General features: G+C 35.8%; 2 protein-coding genes across 2 annotated transcripts; one reads left to right on the top strand and one right to left on the bottom strand.

The window, feature by feature from the left end:
• Positions 1-984: 984 nt before the first annotated feature.
• LOC126689811 (dehydrodolichyl diphosphate synthase CPT3-like) lies at positions 985-1928 on the top strand. The gene has a single exon (XM_050385012.1). It carries the CDS (start codon positions 1050-1052, stop codon positions 1926-1928), a length of 879 nt encoding a protein of 292 aa, XP_050240969.1. The 5' UTR covers positions 985-1049.
• Positions 1929-2262: 334 nt separating this feature from the next.
• On the bottom strand, positions 2263-5124 carry LOC126726055 (DNA polymerase II subunit B3-1). Its single transcript, XM_050431170.1, has 4 exons — positions 4493-5124; positions 4280-4364; positions 2832-2873; positions 2263-2709 (listed from the first exon to the last, which is right to left on the bottom strand). The coding sequence occupies exons 1-4, from the start codon at positions 4958-4960 to the stop codon at positions 2630-2632; spliced, it is 675 nt and encodes a 224-aa protein (XP_050287127.1). The 5' UTR covers positions 4961-5124; the 3' UTR covers positions 2263-2629.
• Between the last annotated feature and the right edge of the window lie 8519 nt (positions 5125-13643).

Here is a 13643-nt window from a genome sequence, read left to right as displayed (position 1 = left end):
AATTTGGGTTAAGAGCAACTAAGGTTAAAAAAATGGTAGTGGTTAGTTTTGTCTAAAAGAAGCTAGGGTTAAAATAGGTTAGTGGACAATTTTGCTGATTAGAAAGCTACCTCAAAATTTTTAAATATCTGGCAGTATTTCATTGGTTGAAAGGACCACTTCAGCAATCCTCCCGTTGGTCCTTATAATTTCTCCCTCTTTAATGCCTCCTGATGCAATTCCCTGCAAATTATTCAGCGGTTTCTTTTATTTTTCCCCCTCTAAATAATAAGATAGTCAGCCAATTGCAGTTTGTCATTCTTGTTTTCTATGATTACTTTGACGCTCTTAATTCTACTTTTAAAAATCCATATTTAGCAACTACTCTAAAGCAATACTTTCGGTTTAAAGGGTTCCCCTTTTCTTTTCCTCCATTTTCTATTTGGGTCCTATAAATGATATTAATATATTGAAGAGGTATTCATGATCTTTCTAGCTCCATTTTCTACTTGGGTCCTATAAATGATAAAAATATATTGAAGGGCTATTCATAATCTTTCTTGCTCTTAATTTTTGTAGAAAAACGTCTTAAATACCAAGCAATTGCAAACAATTAGCTAATAATTAGGGGTTGTAATCTGTTCTCTTAATGTTTTTGTTCTGCTTTATCCTCTTATTTTCTTTCCAGAATCCTCCAATTCTCTCTAATTTTTATTGTTAAAAATTAAATAAATATCATGTGTCACATATTTTGTTAAAAATTAGAGGAAATTGGAGAAGGTCCTTTCCCTGCAAGTAATGCTTTTTTTTTTTTTTTTTTTTTTTTTATAAGGAAAAAAAAAAGCTCACACACTCAAAACACCTAACGAACTTCCCATTAGTGCTTATTCTTATTGCTTGTCCCCCATACTATGCTATAAATCTTTTCGCGTACCCCGCTTTCACTGCTCATTCTTTTTGCATGCTCCATTGCAATTCCAACCCCACCGCAACCCTTAAGCCTTAACCCACCAAAAGTTGGGTTAAGGTACTAACTTAATCCGCCAAGAGTTTTGCCACAAATTTATGAAATGGAGAGGGAAAGAGAGGATAGTGCAACCAAATATTTTCATGTTCTGTGTTCTTATATGAGAAAATTCATTTTTAGGATACTTTCCGTGGGTACCATCCCCAATCACATTGCCTTCATCATGGATGGAAACCGGAGATATGCTAAGAAGCAGAGTCTACGGGCCGATGATGCTGCCGGCCACAAGGCTGGCTTTTTAGCTCTAACGTCTATGCTCAAGTATTGCTATGAACTGGGAATCAAGTGTGTATCGATCTATCCCTTTAGCATTGATAATTTCAAACGACGGCCTAATGAAGTTCAATATGTGATGCATCCGACGCTTAAGAAAATCCAGGGGTTACTTAAGGAAAAAAGTATTGTGCAAAAGTATGGTGCCAGAGTGTATTTTAGAGGTAACATGACACTTCTGACTGAGCCCATCAGGGTTGCTGCTGAAAAGGCAATGGTGGCCACTACTAACAATACTGGTATGATGATGCCCTTCATCTGTGTGGCCTATACTTCCACTGATGAGATTGTGCATGCCATTCAAGAATCCTGCAATAATAAATGGGTTGGGATTCAAGAAGCGAATGGAAGTAAAGCTTGGAATCAGGAAATTCGGGATGAAGAATATCAAATGGAGGAGAAGGCCATTATAAAACTAAGAGATATAGAGAAGCATATGTACATGGATGTAGCACCTGATCCTGACATCTTGATTCAAACTTCTGGCAAACATCGCCTGAGCAATTTCCAACTCTGGCATACTACATATTGCCTATTGTGTTCTCCCGCTGTGCTCTGGCCTGAGATTGGTCTAAGGCACTCGGTGAGAGCAGTATTAGACTTCCAACAGCACCGCTCTTATTTGGATAAGAAAAAGAGGCAAGCTTAGCAAACAGCAACACAGAGTCCTAAACCATGAGACGGTTGTTCATAGGTTTCCAGGATCTTATTTAATAAGCAACCAAAAAGTACATTTTTTCCTCATGTCATGCAGATATCTTTAACTTTATTGTTTGTGGTCACCCACAATCGTGTGTGTGCAATATTATGCAGGAAAAGACTTGTGCTTAAGTATTGAATATCACAAAGCAAAACAAGCAATAACAAAAACATAAGAAGATAAATCCTCGTTACTCCAATTGAAAAGTGAACTATGGCATGATTTCTTTCGCATTGCTTGCCCAATTCATGATAGGCAGGAAATAACAATATGCTCTGCAGAATTCATTCAAAGCATTGCTAATTAACTTGACCAAAATAAGAATAGCCCAATAAATCATTGCAAAAATAACCGCATTTACAGCTCTTTGAATTCTATTCAAACCAGCTCACTGGCCATCTAAAGAAGCAACCAGCCAAAACGCATCTCCCTGTTTTGAAGAATTTCTTAGACCAACATGAATATGGTTCAACTGTTCTAAGCGAACTTAGGTAGATGTGATGACACATGGATCCAATATAGTTGTACAACAAGTAATATGATCTCTGACCCCAAAATACACTTCCGACGGGAAAACAGGACACATCGAAATGAGCTTCAATCAAGAAAATTGCAGGATTATCATCCCAATCAGCACCATTTTGAAGATCCTAGGCTGCCTCATTCTCGGTCTCAGCAATTTTTCTCTCTGCCAAAGCATCCTTGGCCTTTAATTTTTCTGGTACAAAATCTATACAGACACAAGGGAAATACACCAGAAAGGAAGGTAAATAATAGCAGAAACTGCAGAAAAGTTTAGAGATCTCACTTTCAAATAGGAAAATCTTTTACAGAGAGGTAGCATAGAAGTACCTGAAAGAAAGTCGAAACTCCTCGTTTTACAAACAACTGATGCTGAAACAAGAAGAAGCATTTTAATACATACTTCCAACTTCTAAGTATCTAACACAATTTATGGCAATTGATGTATTAAAGAGGTGTTTGTCCGCTAATGTACAGACTAATGGTTGCCATCAATTGAAAGCAATAAGCAACAACAAAAATGCCTTAGTCCCAATATTTTGCTATTGGCTATGTATCCTCCACAGACTAATTGGAGTATTCCTCAAAGTTCTGATTTCCAGTTTTCTAATAAACTAAAAGGAGAAAATGTCAAATGAATAGTTCTTGCCGCCATCAATATCACATTTCAATTGAAAATTTCTAACAAGGCAGCTGGTAGCTTCAAATACAAAATTCAAGCTACTTGTTATGATCCTCATGTCCCACATGAATTTAGTGTAAGCTTAACCACGTGTTTATAAGCTCTTAGGCACCCTTCTCTTGCAAGCCGGTTTTCAATGATGAGCTTTACCCATGGGTTCCTAACATTTGGTATCAGAGCCAACCACTACATCAAGTAATCGGACGTAGCTCATTGAGTATGAGATCAAATGAGTTGTGGCTTTGTGGTTGGATCTTGGAGGGGGCAACCTAGAGGCTAGATTAAAATAACTAAAAGGTGAGTAGAGCCGCCAAAAAGAGAAAGGACAACCATCGGGTCAATGTCGCTATAGTGTGTCGTCTTGGACGTCGGCTGCAGAGCGTGAAGTGTGGTGGTATGTTATGATCCTAATACCCCACATGGATTAAGTGTAAACTTAATCATAAGTTTATAAGCTCTTGGGAACCCTCCCATTGCAAGCCGGTTTTCAAGGAAGGGTAAGTTCTGCATGCGTGTTCCTAACACTACCACAACATTTACTTGGTAAAAGATTATTCAAAAACCACTAAGGCCCCAAGTTTCTTAGTTAGAAAAGTAATTATATGACATTATGGGTAGTTCGGCAATGGTATTGTACTTCCCTTAATAAATCACAAACCTAGACCACTAGAAAGTATAACAAATGTATAACCACATTCACAAAAAATTAGAGAATCCCATTTTAAACACTTCATTGATTTAAAAATAATCGTAACGATCATAAACCCCAACTCTCCCTAAATTCTTTACCAACATAAAGCTTCAATTTATGACCAACAATGTTTATAACACACTAATGCAGAGCAAATAGCCACATATGAAAGCCAAAACGATGTAATCAATCAAAGTTCATCCAAGTGTTCCACATTACAAATTATAACTTAATAATAACAACATTTGGCAAATAGTCTTGTAGCTCAACTGACACCTCCCGAAGTTTCATATCAAAACGTCCAAATTAATTCAAATCCCCCCTCCTCCGACTATCGAATTAAAAAATAAAAATTATAATAATAACAACATTTGAAAGGAAAAGATAGTAAGGGATTTTACATACATAGGTGCTTATAAGCAAGCGACTTTTTATGGTCCTGAACACAACACGCATGTGCATCTTTTGTAAATTCCTCAAGGAACTTCTCCTGCAACCATTGAAGTAAGAAATTCATAAATACACCAATACATGAACCACCCAATATAACCCACATTTTATTTTCTTCAGCCATGTGTAAATAAACGAAAACTAAGCTGGAAATTTTTTTTTTGATACCGTAGCTTTATTGACGAGAAAAAGGGCTTCATGGGTAATGCGCAAATCGGAGTCTTGGCTCCGAAGAATCGTCTTGATACGATTCATAGGAAACCTATGCGTCTTCGCTTCCTCTTTATCAACGACGTCGTTTACCTCTTCCTCCTGTCGTTTTTGCTTTTTTTGTTTGTGTTTCTTTGATTTGGTGTTGGTGTCGGCGTCGGCGACGGCGGTTCTTTTATTCACATCAGAACTTTTGTTGGGTTTTTGTTTTTCATCTTGTCCGGATTCAATGCTTGAAGATGGGATTATTATCACGTCCGAGGAGGAGTCGCTGACTGTGCCGTTGCTAACCTTGTTGTTGTTGTTGTTCTTTTCTGGGTTTCCTTTCGTGGTACTAGTAGTTTTGTTTTTCTGCTTGGGTGTGTTTTTGGGTTTGGTTTCTTTGCTCTTTTTCTCTTCTGTTGTGGATTTTTTGGAGGAAGCCATTGTTTTTTGAGTTTCTGGCTTTCTAGGGTCGAAGCTACTAGGAGTGTTTGTTTCTCAGATTTGGGGATGGGACTTTGGAGAGGAAAAGTACGAAGGGACAAAGATTCATGGGCTGTGGTCATTCAACCCAAATAAACTAGATGCTTCTTTGAAAATAGTTTTTCCGGCCTTTGTTGGTACTACAGGCCCATAAGTTGTGAGGGGGTGTATAAAACGGCACAAGAAATACAATAAGCCTAAGAGTAACTATTGTGTTTGGTTGTGGAAAATATTATCCAACCCTAAAACATTTTTAGGTGAAAGTATTTTCTGAAAAAAAAAATTATTTTTAAGTATTTGTTTGGGTTCAAGAAAATGCTTTAAAAAATACTTTTTAGTGTTTGGTTGCGCTTGAAAATACTATGGAAAATATATATATTTTACTACTTTCTCACATTTTCTCATCTCCCCAAGCACATATGTAATAAAAAATGAAGATTTTAGATAAAAATTTTTGATCCTCCTGATGGTGGTGGTGGCCGGAGGCCACCAACCACCACCAGCGGTGGTTGGCCACCAAAGACCGAGGTCGTTAGTGTAGGGTGGTGGTTGGATGACAAACAGTGAGAGTGGTGGTTCAATTGATAAGTTTTGGATGAAGTAGAAATCAGTGTGAACTAATTTCTATCATAAGTGTCTTATTTTATAGTCAACTAGAAAACAATTTTTGGTTGACCAACATTTTTCATCGCCCCCATTGTTTTAAAAATTGGATTGGATAAGGAAAAATCGGTAAAAACTTGTCAAGAACAGGGAAAATCTGGGAACTGGCCCATTTTTCAATTCTTTGACCGTTTTTGTTTTTAAAACAATGGTCGCCCCAAAGACCCATAAATGCAGATAAAATTTTCCAAAAATCAATTTTAGTCGAACCTATATATATATATATATATTTATATTAAAAGTAATGTTAGTGGTTGTAGACACTGCATTTTATACCCCTTACAACTCGGGCCCCCGTTCCCCAATTATGTTATAACTTTAAGGCCCAAAGTTGATTTAGAGCCCAATCAAATGAAAATTAACTTGAGGAAAGTGTTTATAGAAAATATAACTTATTTTTTGGAGTATAAAACTATTTTTAGAAAAGAAAGGCCACTAAAACCTTAGGGTGTGCGTACACATACACACATATGCATATGCATACTCAAGCTCTACGTGTGCATGCTAGAGTTCCAAAAACTATGAAAGACAAGTTTTCTGTATTTAAACTCTGTTTGAAACAAATCCCATGCGTGTGCATACACATGCTAGGGTTCCAAAAATTATGAAAGACAAGTTTTCTGTATTTAAACTCGATTTAGAACGAATCCCACATCATCTAAGAGCCGCCTCAAACCCCTATTTTTCGACTATATAAAGCCATAAAAGGGAATTTTTCAAGGGATGACGAATTCTAGTAGTAAAACACATAAGATTCACTAGAAAATAGTGAATCAAAGAAGGAGTATTTTCACAAAATATCCTCAAGCCAATTTTGTTTGATTGGGACCTTTTATGATCTTGATCTTTAAGTTTTAAGTTTACTAATCCGTCTTTGATTTGGTTGTAAATAGATTGACTGAAGGGAACGGTTAAAATAAAGTTCTAAAGAGTTCTAGTGTTGAGGTAAAGTTTCTAACTTTGGCTCTTCACTTTTCTTTATTTTTCCTTTGTTCTTGTGCTTATATATATGTTTGGCACAATTGCACTTTTAGTCCCTACATTTTGACGTTTTTCCATTTTAGTCCCTACATTTTATTTTTTCCACTTTTAGTCCCTAAAACCAATTTACACTTTCCGTTTTCGTCCTTTCCGTCAGTCAACCGACGGAAATAGCTGAGGTGGCAACCGGAGACATTAAAATATTATAAAAAATGCCACATCACCTATGACACATCAGCATTTAAATTTAAAAAATTAATTTATTAATTTTAACTAAATAAAAAAAATAAAAACAGAATTAAAAATCAAAATTCAGCTTAATTAAGATTTAAAGAGTACAAACTCAAAAAAATCATACAAACCCAGAAATCAAACACAGAAAAACCAAATTCACATCATATTAAACATGAACAAGAAATTAAACATGAACACATTAAACATTTGAACAAGAAGACAAACACAGAAAATTTAAATCCCAAAAAATTAGCATTAGATCCACATCAACACAAAATTATACATGAACAAATCCGAAAAATCAAACCCCCACACCACCAAAGCATCAAACACAAAACTCAAACCCAGAATTTCTGGCCCCCAAACACAAAAACACTAAACTCTAAACCCAAATTTTCGGGCACCAAAGAAAATAGAAGAAAAGAAAGAGTATGATTCTCTTATCTTTTTGAGAAACCAACACAAAATCAACTTAAACCAACACAAAACTCAACAATCTGAAACCCAACGATCAACGACCCACCGATCTAAAACCCAACGATCTGAAACTCAACTCAAACCATCGATTCAAAACCTCCAAACACACCAGATCCACCACCTTTGATCTCTACTTCTGTTTCATTGCAAGGAACCCAGGCCGCCTCAAGCTTCAATCCTTCGTTGTTGACCACGACGCCACGAACGGCAGTGAGTCCTTTCTGGGCTTGGTCTATGGGTTTCACATCAATGGACCTAGCCGATCCAAACCCAGAAAACCCAGATCTACCCAGAAAACTACCACCACAAACCCACCAACCACACCACCGCCGATCACCACCACATCATAACCCAGCAACCCAAATCAGCCAAAAGTCACGATCCCAGCCAAAACCAGATTCACGGCAGCCCACAGCCTGACCCACCAAGCCCACGACAGCCCACCGCCGCTGCATGTCCTTAACCCACGATTCATAGCCACCAAACCCGACCCACCACCAACATCAAGAGTAGGGGCCATTGAAGACGAAGGAATCGACCTCGGATCTGCCCAGAATGACTTGAACAATCGCTGGTCCACTCGTCGGTGGTGGAAGTACCATTAAGGCACTCGATGGAGAGGACCGTCGGAGAAAAATACATAAGAGAAAGCCAAGAGAGGAGTTTGACCTGAGAGGGAGAGGGAGAGAGAGATTTGGGAAAATGAAAGATGAGTTTGGGTCTAAGTTTAGTGTTTATTGATGATTTTGTTTTGTTTGGTTGACAAGAAAATTTAAGAAAAATTGAGAAAGTTATTACAAGTTTTTTTTTTCTTACTCTTTAAATCTTAATTAAGGTGAATTTCGATTTTTAATTCTGTTTTTATTTTTTTTATTTAGTTAAAATTAATAAATTAATTTTTTAAATTTAAATGCTGATGTGTCATAGGTGATGTGGCATTTTTTATAATATTTTAATGTCTCCGGCTGCCACCTCAGCTATTTCCGTCAGTTGACTGACGGAAAGGACGAAAACGAAAAGCGTAAATTGGTTTTAGGGACTAAAAGTGGAAAAAATAAAATGTAGGGACTAAAATGGAAAAACGTCAAAATGTAGGGATTAAAAGTGCAATTGTGCCTATATGTTTTAATTGCTTAAATATGTTTGTTTAGCTTAGGTTTATTTCGTGTTTGTGTTTGAAGCATGTTAGGTTGTTAGATTTCTTCTTTCTGTTGGTTTTTTTGTTCTCTATTTTGGTTTTATAGGTTCTCAGTACAGGGTTTCAAGTGTGTATGAGTGCACATGCAACTTGCATGTGTATGCATACTCGAAGTATGCATATAGTTGGGATATGTACGCATGCCATGTGTATGCGCACGCATACTTTGGTCCAGAAACCCTAAATTCTTTTTCTATTTGTTTTCCTTAGTTTTATTTACATGTTTAGCCTCTATTTAACCTAGTTTTCACATCTGTGTACATCTGTTTCCTTTGTTTTGCTCTATTTTGTTTGTTTTAACTCTTCTATACTTGATAGGGTTTCTTTTTGTTTGGATGAAATAACATGCTTTTCCAAAACTGGTTGGTGATGTCTCTGCCCTTGTTTATATATACTTATATGCCATGATATATGTATGTTAGGTTTGGGGATGATTATTAGGGCTATGTAAACCTGTACCGGAGCCAACAAGACCAACCGGCGCCGACCTTCCCACACCACCACTGCAACCGACCGATGGAGCTAATATCAGCGATCAGAATGCGAAGGGAGTTCCGACACCAATGCGGTGCAGTCATCGAAGTTGCAAATCCCTCACCGATGGGTGCCGAACCGAACCGATATATGTAATAGTTTATTAGTTTTTCAAACGTTTGGATATGGCATCATTTTACTGAGTATGGATTTTAATTTTTTTTACTAAAACGTCGTCGTATTGGGTATTATTATAAAAATAAAAAAATAAAAAATAAAAACACAAAACGGCACCGTTTGATTCTAGGTTTTTAGATTTCCCTAACTATAAATACATTCTATTCTCTCTCATAAGACTTAACTCTCTCTCTCTCACTCTTGCCTCTCGACGGACTGACGCCTCGTGTCTAAGCTTGCACCGCTCAGCTCAACTGGCCTCTGCAATAGTAACAGGTGCCTATAGTCACCGGCTCACCTTGAGCCCGCGGCAAACCACCGGTAAGCCATAAGAGTAGTTGAGACTTGAGATCTATGATTTATTTGTGCTTGTTGAGATTGATTGTCCTGGGTTTGTCTTTGTTGATCTTTGTGTCTTGGGTATCTTGTTATTTTTTTGGTTGTTTGTACTCTATTTTATGAGAAAACACATTTGTTCTTGATTTTTACAATATCATAATTTGTTGATAAGGTGAATAGTAAAGGCGATAAGGTATTAGACCCTTAGCATTCCCATTTAAGTGCGGTGACCCACCGACTCTATTTTCTTCACTTTAATTGGAGTTTCTCTATTTTTGACTTTATAGTTTATATTGCGAGGTAAAAACTAAAATGTAAAAAATAAAACAAAAGGTTTTATTTTGTTTAAAAATAAAATAAAACCTTTTGTTAAAAAAAAAAAAAATCCAAACACGAGTCCATGCAAATACAAACCTCAAAGCCTCATATATATATATATATATATATAATAATAGGTGAAGTTGAGAGAAATTCAAATTAGAATTCCAATTTTGCGCTATGTGTCATAACTTATTTATTCTTAAAGAGTTTTATTTCTTAATTTTAGAATCAAATGTAAGACCACATCATAAATATTCATTCAAGTGAGTTATTATGTACAAAAACCAAAGAGTCTAGAATGAATGAATCATTGAAAAAAAATAATAAAAAAAAGTGCTCCACAATAATAAATAAATAAATAAACATGGACAATTTACATTTTATACCTAATAATATCCTTACAATTTCTTTTAAAGAGTTAACAAAATATAAAAATGACTATTAATAGTATTTAAATTATATATATATATATATAAGAATTATATTATGGATCTTATTGTATATCTTTAAGTGTATCCATGCATATGCATGGAGATACAAGCTAGTATAAATAAAAGAATAAACTCAATCTAACCGGTCCAATTAATAACAGAATCCCTCCTTTTTTTTTTTAATGTATTTTTTATTTTTAATGGTAAAGGTGATAAGGTGAATAGTAAGTGTCTAACAGACTGAGCAAAGAAATGTTAAAAATTAAAATAACCCTTCCTTATCACATGTGGATAAAATATAATTAACCCTTTAGTCAAGGTTTGATGCATGTGAATACTCATCAAGTGACATAATTCATTATTTTGAGGTTTGTAAAACATTAGAACCAAGACGTTCAATCAATCTAAGCACACAAAACTCTTAAGTATACATTTACATTGTAATCTATAAATGTGTTTTATCACTTTTCAGCGCTTGTTTGGTTTCGGTTTCAATGATAAATGTGATAGTGTAAACTATAAACTTAGTAATACTTATCATGTTTTTTTTTTTAGTAAAATGTTTTTTTTTTATTATCAATTTTTCAGCACTTGTTTGGACTTTGGAGTGTTACTTTGTTACTTTAGTCCCACTTAATTCTTTAAGTAACTTATTGCATTGCATGAGCTAGCTAATTAGTGACTCGATGTGTCACAGACTAAGTAGTAAGTACTAATATTTTTTTTTCTTCAGCATTTTAATTTTTGAGGGAGACAAGATTGAGAGAGTTCACACGTTCAATCCTTCATTGAGAGGTAATCACTAAACACTAATCACTCACTATATTCAACATTTTCATTTTAAATTTTTAGTACTCAATAACAACTGCTTTAAGTTTATATATATAAAATTAACTTTTATTTTATATTTGTATTGAGAATAATATGATGAATTCCTTGTTAATATCAGTGACATGTATTGTTGAGTAATGACTAATGATTGTTAGTCTATTATTGTTGCCTTGTTGTAACTAAACTGATTAATTATCGCTATTATTTGATCTGGTTGTGACATTCATTGATTGAGAGTGAGCTATTTGATATTATATTTGCTGAAAAATTATAATTTGACATTGTTGTGGAAACTTTGTTTTTTGGTTGGTTGGAAATTTTTTTTATTAGATGGATGTTGATGCTCCACCTGGATTTGGAGCCCCTAGGGACCCTAACCCACCTCCTCCTAACCCTAATCCACTTGAACCTCCAGCACCAATTGGTCTTGGTGCACCACTTCCTCCACTATTACCTAAACAAGGTGATAAGGACCTGTCTATAGTATGGCAGTACTTCATTAAGTTGGCTAGTCTTGATCCCAAGAAGCCTAGATCTGAATGCAAAGTATTGTAAAAATCAATATAATTGTCATGGTAAGACAAATAGTACTTTGAGCATGTTGCAACACATGAAGGAGTGTAAGAAGTGACATTTTCCCCGTGATGATAAGCAAAAAAAAACTTTATCTTTCCAAGCTAAGAGGGAAGGGGAAAGTGGTTCAAATGTGTTAGTGGTTGCAAACTATAGTGAAGAGAAGATAAGGTTGGCGTTGGCAAGGATGATCATTATTGATGAATTGCCTTTTAAATTTGTGGAGCGCCAAGGCTTTCAAGAATTTATGAAAATAGTTGAGCCTAGGTTTCCTATTCCCCATTGCACTACCATTGCAAGGGCTTGTATGAAGATTTATTCTAGTGAGATGGATATTTTGAGAAGGGTTTTTGTTGGGCAACAAGTTTGTATGACAGCAGATACTTGGACGTCCATACAAAACTTGAACTACATGGTAGTCACCACACACTTCATTGATGGTGATTGGACTTACCAAAAGAAAATCTTAAACTTTTGCCCTATAGCTAATCACAAAGGGGACACCATAGGTAGAGCGGTTGAGTCACGTTTGTTGAAGTGGGCTATAGACTAGTTGTTTACAATTACTGCGAACAATGTTAGCTCTAATGATGTGGCAATTGATTATGTGAAGAAGAAAACAAAAGAAAGAGATAGTAGCATATTGGGTGGTGAGTTCATGCATATGTGTTGTTGTGTGCATATATTGAATTTGATAGTGCAAAGTGGGTTGAAGTCCATTCATGAATCAATCGCCAAGGTTCGGAATGTGGTGCAATATGTGAGACCCTTTCCCGCAAGGTTTGAGAAGTTTCAAGAATATGTTGAAAATGAGAAAATCAAAGCCAAATGTTTATTGTCCCTTGAAGTGCCAACAAGGTGGAATTCCTCTTATCTTATGTTAGATTGTGCTTTGAAATTTGTGAGAGCATTTGATAGGTTGGAAGAGGAGGATAGATATTATAAACTTTATTTTTGTGAAGCGGATGGGAATGGAAAAAAGTCCATTGGTCCTCCTAACTATCTTGATTGGGAAAATGTCAAGACCTTTGTGAAATTTCTTGGTATATTTTATGAGGCAACACTTAGATTTTCTAAATCCTTGTTTGTCACTTCTAATACATATTTTCATAAGCTAATTAGCATTGAAGATCAATTGTAACAGTTGTGTAGTATTGATGGGGATCCACTTTTGAGGAGTATGGCGGTAGAGACGAAATAAAATATGATAAGTGTTAGGGAAGTACAGATAATATCAACTTGATACTTTTTTGTTGTTGTTGTTCTTGACCCAAGGTATAGATTGAAGTATATCAAATTTTGATTTAGGGAGTGGTATGGAAAGGACAAGGGTGATGTGATGAGCTCTAAGGTTCGGGATGCATTGAAGAGGTTGTATGTGAAGAGAGTGGGTCAAAATGGAGTTTCGAGTTCTAGTGGTAGTGGTAATGGTGCTTCATTGTCTAGGGACTCCAGGCCAAGTGCTGGTAATGCTTCATTTTCTAATCGCATTAAAAACTATAATAATAGGTTTAAGCAACACTTGACGGATGAGGACAGTATGGAAAGCAAATCTAAGTTGGACAGGTATTTATTGGAATCTTCCAAGGACCCTGATGTGGAAGATTTTGACATCTTAATGTGGTGGAAAATGAATTCTTCTAGATATCGAGTCCTTTTCCAAATTGCTTGTGATGTGTTGGCCATTCCTATCTCTACAATTGCATCCGAGTTTGATTTTAGTACGCGCGGGGGGGGGGGGGGGGGGGAGGGCGTGTTTTGGACTCGTTTCATAGTTCACTATCTCCTAATACAATTGAAGCCCTTATTTGTACCCAAAATTGGTTGAAGGGTGCAAAGAAAAAAAGACCAATAAAGCTTCAAGGTGCATGGATAATGTGGAGAATATGGATGGTTTTTGAGATTAATACTGGTAAAATATATATATATATATATATATGTTCAT

The sequence above is a fragment of the Quercus robur genome, chromosome 1, assembly GCF_932294415.1.
Source record: "Quercus robur chromosome 1, dhQueRobu3.1, whole genome shotgun sequence".
Classification (NCBI taxonomy): Eukaryota; Viridiplantae; Streptophyta; class Magnoliopsida; order Fagales; family Fagaceae; genus Quercus; species Quercus robur.
Note: the sequence above shows the minus strand (reverse complement) of the source record. Positions and strands in the feature narration are given on the sequence as shown.